The 10,256-nt window shown below is 35.7% G+C and overlaps 1 protein-coding gene across 1 annotated transcript; it reads left to right on the plus strand.

Moving 5' to 3' along the window:
* The first annotated feature begins 1,638 nt into the window (after positions 1 to 1,638).
* LOC108734567 (rhamnogalacturonate lyase-like) lies at positions 1,639 to 7,835 on the plus strand. Its single transcript, XM_025980778.1, has 6 exons — positions 1,639 to 1,745; positions 2,612 to 2,877; positions 3,435 to 3,860; positions 5,902 to 6,280; positions 6,511 to 6,756; positions 7,239 to 7,835. The coding sequence occupies exons 1-6, from the start codon at positions 1,688 to 1,690 to the stop codon at positions 7,745 to 7,747; spliced, it is 1,884 nt and encodes a 627-aa protein (XP_025836563.1). The 5' UTR covers positions 1,639 to 1,687; the 3' UTR covers positions 7,748 to 7,835.
* Positions 7,836 to 10,256: the final 2,421 nt, after the last annotated feature.

A 10,256-nucleotide genomic window follows, 5' to 3' on the forward strand; every position in this document is an offset into this window, starting at 1 on the left:
TAAATCTATTATGGAAAAAAATTTATTCACACGTTGTCTTAAAATGACTTATAAGACAAATCACTCAGTAAACAAATTTATAAACAGTAATAACGATAAGTAATGCTACTAAAGAAAAATTACCGAGAGGTTACAAATTAACTTGTGGGTTCCTAAACTCTAGGTAGGACAAATGCAGAGTATTCGCAAACAGCTATTANAATAAACAAAAAGGTTAGAAGAATAAAAATTGATGTTACAGTGGAATGGTGAGGATACCGTGCATACAGAAGGTTAGAATTGAAGAGGTATTAGAAAGAATAGGAAAACAGAGGGCTCTATGGAAGTCAATAAAAAATAGGCGAGATAGGTTGGAAGAACTCCTCCTCAGGCATGAAGGTCTAGTCAAAGAAAGAAGCAGGAGATAAGAGGATTAGATGTAGAACTAGATTAGATTACTATTCGCAAATAGTTAAGGATGTGGGATGTTCTAGTTTTAGGGAAATAAGAAGATTAACCCAGGATAGGAAAGAGTGGAGATGCGTGTCTAACCAGTCTTAAGACCTTATGATGATGATGGTGATGATAAGAAGTAAACAATACAAGTTATAACTTAAGTTAATTAATAAATTGTAAACTAAGGTATACTGTTAAGTGACTAATTGAATTCAATTATTCCAATCTCCTAAACCTGTTTGGTCAAATATATATTGTTACTAAATAAAATAATTATTAAAAATCGTAAAATTACACCATGTCGCTTCCGTCTCTAATTCTATTTTTTGATAATTGTCATTACCATTTATCCTTAGAAGATAAAAATTGATTCCCGTTTACTCAAAAACTGGCTGTTCTACTGTCCTAGCACAGCGAGTTTGGACTTCGGTTAACGCAGAATTTGAATTAAGAAATATGAAACAAATATTGTAATGACAATTCAAAACAGAAATAAGTTTCTGGATGGGGTAGGTTTCAGCCCACTCTTATTTAATCCTTTTTTAATTCCGATAGAAATATATGCAATGCAAGGACTTAAAAAACAGTTCATAAGAACTAGTCAACTTAACAACACCAGAGATTCAGATCCATTAAAGGTAACTAACCAGCAGTGGCTTTCACGAGATATTTAACTGTCGACACCAAACATGCTAAACTCTAATAAAAAAAGTTGAACAAAATAAGTAAAGCATTGTAGTAGTAACGTATATTCAGTATTCCATTGTTCATTTTTTCAGAAAATTTCTGTAGCATACCAACTATATGGACATAGTTATACCATCTACTATTTATATAGTAGTACTAATGGATGTTATAAATTGTTGATTATAATTGTGCATTGAAAATCACCACTCTCTTGCTTAACACCCGCAGCATTTGTTATTGGTAAGTGGTTCGTGTATAAATATCCCCAGGGTGTCAGCTGTGATATTGTTTAAAGCTGTCTATTGCAAGTAATTAAAGTGCTTTTATCAGTACCGATACCGATTCAGACAAAACCTCTGAGAAAATAAGTCAAACTTTTCCGTAAGTTTCTCAATTAAATTTTGGAGCTCACCTTTATAATGCATGACAGCGAGATCAACATTATCATTTTTCAGATTATGTCAAGTGTTTTTTATTTCAACAAATCGCTATCAGACGAACCGATCTTCACACTTAAGGCATAAATACATCGAAGATCGAATTCTCAATTGTCATTTTGTCAAAGATGTCAACTAAAAGTCTAATAGTGAGTTTGGTCCTGTTGCTTGTCCATACATCGTCAGGTAAGCTATTTAGGTAGATGCAATTACGGTAATTACTTGAATTTTTCATGATTAGAATTTAAACAAACAGATTGTATGCGTGGTTAATTTGCTGGCCAAGTGGTATTCTTAGATTGTAAAATAATAAATAAGAATTAACGCATTAACATGAGTTGTTGTACTTAAGATCCTTACTTTCATATTTGCTCATTTACTATTTTACAATATACGAAACGCGTTTGGCTTGACGCTCACTATTATTATTTATGTTATTAGTGTTGTCAATGTGAGACCCAAAGAAAGATACTTCAAATTACAAAATATTTATGCCTAAATGCAAGAAAATGTTTGCTTAATTTTGTAAAATGCTAGATGCTTCAATTAATGAATTATTGTTAAATTTAAGTTACTATTAAATTATGTAGTTTTTTCCATGGTGGTCAAATAATTACACAGCTATATGTTTTTTGTAACGTTTCGGTTTATTCAACCCTCTTCAGGCTTTTGAAGTGTTACTGTTTGTACACAGATATTAACTGCATACCGATGCTGTTGTTCAACATGATAGAATGTTTAAAGATAAATTAATATCTGTGTACAAGCAGTAACACTTCAAAAGTCTGAAGATGATTGAATAAACCGAAACGTTACACAAAACGTATGGTTGTGTAATTATTTGGCCGTCACCCTGGAAAAAACTACATAATTATTGTTAAAGTAAATTATGGTTCTCAATGTGAAAGTCACACTTAGACGAATTAGTGTTTTGCGTTTAGCAATTTATGACATAATATATTTAAAGTAAAACACTAAACACTTATGATTTATTGTATTGTTTCATGAATTTTTATTTGTTTATATATTTTTTTAACTAATCCATTGCTCAGGTGAACAATGCAAGGCACTGTCGTTTCAACGCTTGTGTGTCACCGATGGCAGCAATGTGGTGCTCGAAAACGAAAGGCTGTCAATGACTATCAACAAAGCAAAGGGACAGATCACTGCACTTTATTTCAACTCGCGTGTTGATAGTAGTATCAAATCAACGAACTTGCTGAAAGGCGGCTCTGGCTATTACCTTGCCAATATTAATGTAAACGGCAAGAGTTCTGCGGTTGGGCCTAATGTGGGAAGTATGAAAATAACACAGGATGTAAGTGCAAAGGCAGCAATGTGAAATACAAAACCTTTTTTAGAAGTTAAATAGTCGACGATACCTTCTTTCAACACTCTGTCAATTTTCGGCTAGAAACTTAATTACACTTATTTTTTGAATGAAGGAAACCTAACAGAGTTAAATAATAACTATCATTAAATAAAGAATTTAGCATCTAACACCGTTTGAGTCAAACATGACTAATTTGATTTTGTTTTAATTTATTCCGTCACAACTCCTGCTGTAACTTTTTCAGACGGTCTTTTATTATAAATAAAATAAAATTAATGACTACTTACAAAATAGTAACATTCTTAACTAACCGTAACGTGCACCTTTAATTAAAAAACATTACTAACTATTTCTAAGGTAATATTAAATATTGGATTTATTAAATTATTTTTTATAAGTGTGATCAACTTCCAAGAAACTCATAATATTTAATGTTGATCAACTAAATGAACGTTAATTGAAAAGGACCTTTTCAATTATATACTTTTGGGTTGGCTGTAATTTGAAAAAAGATAATAATTAAGATTTTCTTGATTAACCAGGCTGACCATATCGACCTTGCATTCACAAACAAGGACACAAGCACCTGGCCAATTAATTTCGAGTTTCACTTGGTCCTTCAAAAGAATTCATCCATATTTTACTATTACTCTATTCATAAGTATTTGAAAGAGGGTTACACTGCAGAGCAGCTAAGATGGGCGATAAGGGCCAGCGCGGACATATTCAAGTACTATAGTGTCGACGGAAAGAGAGCGGGCACTATGCCCAAACAGAAAGATATAGACTCGGCTGAGGTTTTACAAGATTGGACATACAGGTTCAAAGATGGATCAGTTTATTCAAAATATCAGCAAATATCGTCAAATGAAAACATAAACACTGTGTTCGGTATATACGGTGATCGCATCGGACTGTCTCTACTGCAGACACACAAAGAGTGGCTCAGTGGCGGACCATTCAAGCAGGTTAGTCATCATTAGTTTAATACTAATTGAGGTAACTGAATTTTTACCTTCAGTATTTATTTCTTTATCATCATCATCATAAGGTCGTCAGTCCTAAGACTGGTTGGACACGTACCTCCACTCTTTCCTATCCTGAGCCAAACTTCGCATTTCCCTATAACTAGAACAGCCCACATCCTTAACTATTTGCGGACAGTAATCAAATCTAGGTCTACCTCTACCCCTCCTAACTCCTGTTTCTGCCTCTAATATGTCTCTGATTAGACCTTCATGCCTGAGAAGGTGTCGTACCAACCTATCTCGACTATTTTTTACTGACTTCCATAGAGTCCTCTATTCTATTCACCCGTACAACGTCGTGCTCCAAACATACACCTTTAACAACCTTTTTCGAATTTCTAAATTAACTGTTCGCGAGCATAGGAGTGACTTCTTTTTATTAAAGGCGACACGACCCTGCGCTATCCTCTGCTTTATATCCCTACTACTCCTCCCATCCTGACTTATCTGACTTCCTAGGTATCTAAAATCAGCCACTTCTTCTAATTTTTCGTCTCCTATCTTTATATTCGTTCTTTCCCTACTTTTTCTTCCCTTGCATACCATTATTTTAGTTTTACTTTTATTTATTTTCATACAGTACTGATGTGTCAGTAACGCTTCCATTTTATTTAAAGCTATATCTAGGTCCTCCTTGCTAGATGCTAATACAGCTATATCATCTGCAAATCTAAGCATACTAATATTTTGCCCTTGCACATCTATCCCTACAGTTGTACTGTCTTTAGTGATGTTGATGTATAGATTAAAAAGTAGCGGTGACAGTGTGCATCCCTGCCTGACTCCCTTCCTAATATTTACTTCTCTACGTTGCATCCCTAGCTCTATAACTGCCTGTTGCTCTTTATACAAACTAAGTATCACTCTTCTATCTTTGTAANCGTTGCATCCCTAGCTCTATAACTGCCTGTTGCTCTTTATACAAACTAAGTATCACTCTTCTGTCTTTGTAGCTCATTCCTAAATTTTTAAGTATATTTAACATCTTGTTTATTTCTATAATACACATTAAAATGAATCTATATATTTAGTTAATTACCTAAATAAAAGCTTTGAGAGAATGCTGAATTTGACTGATCTATTCAAAGCTTAGTTTTTATTCTGCTTGATGAATTTTAAAATGGATTTCACTGTATGGAAAATTTTTATACTAAACATTTCAAATAACCGGTAATGATTTCAGTTAATTTCAGTTCTTGCAAATGGATTAAACCATTATTGATTGTGAATAGATAATAATTATACGGTCTTCAGCCCGCAGACTGGTTGGATATGCAATTCCACTTCTTTCAATCTTGGGTCAATCTTCGCATTTCTTGAATATTATATCAGACAATCTATCTTGCCTGTTTTTTATTGATTTCTATAACGCCCTCTGTTAGAGTAGATAATATCTCTATAAACAGTATGGCCGAGTCGAGATTTATGTTAAATAGCGTTAGATTCAGTAAAGGCTGATTTTTCCATGTGTTTCTTTCGTAGTTTATCTTTACATACCTACTATACCTTTAGCAAAGCAACAAATTTAGATTAAAATATTAATGGGAAAAGTTATTTTAAGTTTCAACCACTACAAACTACCTCAAGTTAATGAGGGAAAAATTTGTTGCTGTTGTCTCACGCTTGCCGGGAATCGAACCCGGGACCTTTGGCTTTACGCACCAATGCTCTGACTTCTAAGGTACAAGACAACAGCAACAAATTTTTCCCTCATTAACTTGAGGTAGTTGGTAGTGAGAGAAAATTAAAATGAATTTTCACATTAATGTTTTATATTAACCCCTATTAAATGTCAAAATGTTTCATAATTCAATTTAAATTCTACAGACAAATTAATACATAACAAATAAGAAGCTCGCAGCGCGGACTTTTGTTCTTTTATCATATATTTAAATATTGATCATTTGGATAAAGTTGGTATGGATAAAATAATTCGGATCAACCGTTTCTCCAAGCAACATTTATGAATCCATTGTTCTAGGATTTGACGACACACACCGGACAAATGCTGCTTTTCCACGAACACTCGGGACACTATGGCACTCCAGAACTGGTACCCACCAAGGGATGGAGCAAAGTGTACGGTCCGATCGGCTTCTATCTTAATGATGGTAAAAGCCTTTCGGAAATGTATTCTGACGCTCAGAATAAACTCAATGAAGAGGGGAAGAAGTGGCCGTACAAGTTTGTCACCGCATCAGAGTACAATGCACAAGGGAGAGGCAGTGTATCGGGAGTACTTAAAGTGGATGGGTCGCCGAATAAAGAGTGGGTATGGCTTACTCTGACAGACCCTAAGGTTGATGATCCTCAGTTAGAAACGGCTACTTACATGTATTCCGCAGTGGCAGGAAAAAATGGTAATTACATTCAAATTATATATTAAATATATAAAGTAATTGATTAAGATTTAGATAAGATGTGATATATTCACTAACTTTTAGATCAATTAATCTAAACTTCATTTATTTTTAATTTTTTAACTTAATTAATGCACATTAGAAACAATTTCCCACATTAGACTAAACAAATTATTAATCAATTATAGTTAAAAGATCTTAAAAATACTGAAAATATAAATTACTATCAGGTGACTTCAAAATACCAGCTGTAAGGCCAGGGACGTACAAGCTGCAAGTAATAGCTAAGGGTGTGGTTGGAAAATACATTCAGACCAATATTCGTGTACAACAGAAGGAGAATAATAATCTTGGCACGATCAATTGGAAGCCGGAGAGCCATGGCAAATTGCTCTGGCAGATCGGTGTACCTGATAGAAATTCGGCTGAGTTCAGATTGCCAGCTGGTTTTCCATCACCTATCCCTAATTTAGCAGGTACTTTTTTATTTTTTTACCGTAGTGATTTTCTAGTCTAATATTCACAGACTATAAAGTAACGCAAGAGAATAAACACATGTAGGATTGTCACGTGGAATGACAAGTGTAGAAATCTCATTCTCGCAATTGTTTGATACATTGATAAGTATGATCACCATGCAAGAACTTTTATTTATAACATTATCGCATCCAAAACTCATTTGGATAGATAATAATTACAATGTTTAGTAACCTAAATCATTAAGTTACTCAATTTAAGAATACAAAATATAACTCTTAAAAGGTTGTGTATTGCTAAAATTTCATGTGGTTAAAAAAACACTAGCAAATTTATTTTGAAGGCGGAATAGTGTTTAACTTATGGTTTATGTGTTGGGAATTGCTAATTCAAAATTTCTATTTAGAATGCACTACAAAAACGAATAGCCTGCATTATAATGTTAATTTAATTTTAATTACAAATTGTGATAATTTGTTAGAGTACCGCAAGTTTGGCACATGGCTCAGATATTCCAAAACTTTTCCTAACGATCCAGACTTCACAGTAGGCAGCAGTGACGCGTCTAAAGATTGGTGCTATTTCATGCCTATGATTAAGACACCTGGCTCCCCTGCCCAGCTTAAACTCGTCAATGTCACCCAAAATACGCAACCTACCAACTGGAAAGTCAGATTCGACTATAGTGGATCAACCTCAGGCACCGCTACATTGACCGTGGGATTAGCTGCTAATGTCAAAGCCGGAATTCGTGCGCTGATCAACGGCAAGGAGATTCTTAAAGTGGTCAATTTTGATGGGCCGAAGGCAGATTCTGCGCTGTTTCGTCAGACATCGCATGGTATATACCGCCAGCAAAGTGTGACGTTCAATAAGTCACTGCTAAAATCCAAGAATATTCTAGAGTTCACACCTCCCGGCGCAGTAAGTCAAAATCATTTTGACAAAATGGTGATGTGGGACTTTTTAAGAATGGAAGTCAGTAATTAATTGTGTTTTCGTATGTTATACAAAAATTTTGTTACCTACTTAATAATTATCAATGAATAAAGATTTGTCTGTTTTGAGTTCCAGCACACTTTCGTGATATTATTTTTGTCGCTTGTATTGGCATAAACTAAAAGTAATGAATGCGTATTGAGTGTAAGGTTTTCTGCAAATATGACACTATTTATGCTTAGAAGAATCATCATCATAAAGTTGTCAGTCCTAAGACTGGTTGGACACGTACCTCCACTCATTCCTATCCTGAGCTAAACTTCGCATTTCCCTAAAACTAGAGCAACCCACATCCTTAACTATTTGCGATCAGTAATCTAACCTAGGTCTACCTCTACCCCTCTTAATACCTGTTTCTGCCTCTAACATGTCTCTGACTAGACCTTCATGCCTGAGAAGGTGTCCTACCAACCTATCTCGCCTATTTTTTATTGACTTCCATAGATTTCTCTGTTCTCCTATTCTTTCTAATACATCTTCATTTCTAATCTTTTCTACCCACGTTATTCTCATTATTTGCCTATAACACCACATTTCGAAGGCTTCTAACCGTTTCTTTTCCGCCGCGCCCACTGTCCATGTTTCGCATCCGTACAACGCCGCGCTCCAAACATACTCCTTTAACAATCTTTTTCGAATTTCTAAATTAACCGTTCGCGAGCATAAAAGTGACTCCTTTTTATTACAGGCGACGCGATCCTGCGCAATACTCTGCTTTATATCCCTACTACTCCTTCCGTCCTGACTTATCTGACTTCTTAGATATCTAAAATCAGCCACTTCTTCTAATTTTTCGTTTCCTATCTTTATATTCGCTCTTTCCCTACTTTTTCTTCCTTTGCATATCAGTATTTTAGTTTTACTTTTATTTATTTTCACACAGTACTGATCTGTCAGTACCGCTTCCATTTTATGTAAAGCTCTCTCTAGGTCCTCCTTGCTAGATGCTAATATTGCTATATCATCTACAAATCTAAGCATACTAATTTTTTGCCCCTGTATACCTATTCATACAGTTGTACTGCCTTTAATGATGTTGATCGCGCTTAAAAGAATAAATAAACAAATTGACGGAGTGAAAAACAGAGGAATGAAAATAGTGCAGACTGAATTAAAGGGAACGTTTCAGATAAAATGACTGAATGGGATTGACTTATTGTCTTATTTTTAGTTGGAAGAATATTTATGAATTTGAAATTTTAGAGAAAATTGAAAGGGTAGGAGAAGATTCGTAGGATTTTAGTTTAGCCTAATTCGAAGGAAACCCAGCAATTTAGGATAAGTGACTGTGAGGAAAGTAATTGGCGTATGTGAAATAATCACGGAATTGAGAAAAAGGTCACCTTCTGCTGCGACGGTTAGTTGGTATAATCGTGAAGGTTCGAATAAAGCCAGTTGAGAGTGCAATAGGACAGATTCGAGAAAGACTTATAAGAGAGTAAAGAAGTTGAAGATGAAATTGAAAGAGAAACTGAACGTTAAAAGTAAACACAAAAAAATGCTACATTATTACATTATGTAATATTTCCTCTCTTGAGGCCTTCTGTACCGGCTCCTAAAGTGGTACCGAAAATGGAAACTTTCCATTAACCAAACCAAATCGGAAGCAATTTTTTTCTCGTAAGACCCGAAAACCTCCCTCCGTCTTAGTAAACAACGGTCCCACCAAGTGGAGCAACTCTGTCACCTACCTAGGCGTCGTCTTTTATAGGACCCTAAACTGGCGGCTCCACATCGCAACCACCCCTAACAAGGCTATGGGTGCATTTATCGCACTCAAGCCTTTCTTCCGAAACGATTCCTAACAAACGAAAATCCGTACGTTTAAAGCAATAATCAGGAGCATTTGTTCCTATGCCACTCACGTCTAGAGCTGCGCCCTTCCTCACCGCCTGAAACCTCTTTAAGGCACCTATATGCGGATCCTTTGTTCCGCACTAAACTTCTCAGGTTCATCAGAAACACCCAAATTCTGAAATAAATTGGTTTAGCTTCTCTCCCTGAGGCTGCAATCTCATTCGCAGCAAATCATCCTCAGTGGTAGGCCACACAAATCCCACCATTTCGACACTCCCCAATTTCGCCCCGAGATCAAACGACCGTTTCCGAAGACCCCGTCACCTTCTACAATGAACCACTCCCTTTCGCTCACTCCTAGCTTCGCTTTTCAGCGCGAATTCCTACCCATCACTACAGAGGCGGACCACATATCCTGACGGTTCTCCCCCCACAATCCCCCTACCCTTAATAATTTTCCCTTCTCAACCCTCTCCGAAATCCCAACCTTCCATTCTTTTCTCGGGGATGAGTAACCCTCAGGGTTTATCTCCTCACTCGAGGAGGGGTTCTAGTAGGCAAAAATCCGACACTACCCCCCTTCAGGGGGTGTCTTTTGAAGACTTCCCCTCTTCCACGAAAACAAAAAAAAAACAATCAAAAATTAGCTATTAGCTCCAGTAGCTACCTTTAGCTCTAGTAGCTAGTTTATATATCGCCTACG

The sequence above is a fragment of the Agrilus planipennis genome, unplaced genomic scaffold, assembly GCF_000699045.2.
Source record: "Agrilus planipennis isolate EAB-ADULT unplaced genomic scaffold, Apla_2.0 scaffold62, whole genome shotgun sequence".
Classification (NCBI taxonomy): Eukaryota; Metazoa; Arthropoda; class Insecta; order Coleoptera; family Buprestidae; genus Agrilus; species Agrilus planipennis.

What these genes read in the sequence shown, in the direction of transcription:
- LOC108734567 (XM_025980778.1), top strand. Translation starts at nt 1,688, where the DNA reads ATGTCAACTAAAAGTCTAATAGTGAGTTTGGTCCTGTTGCTTGTCCAT. An exon ending in CGCAGTGGCAGGAAAAAATG is followed by an intron (nt 6,281 to 6,510) that starts GTAATTACATTC and finishes AATTACTATCAG; the next exon opens with GTGACTTCAAAATACCAGCT. An exon ending in ACCTATCCCTAATTTAGCAG is followed by an intron (nt 6,757 to 7,238) that starts GTACTTTTTTAT and finishes ATAATTTGTTAG; the next exon opens with AGTACCGCAAGTTTGGCACA.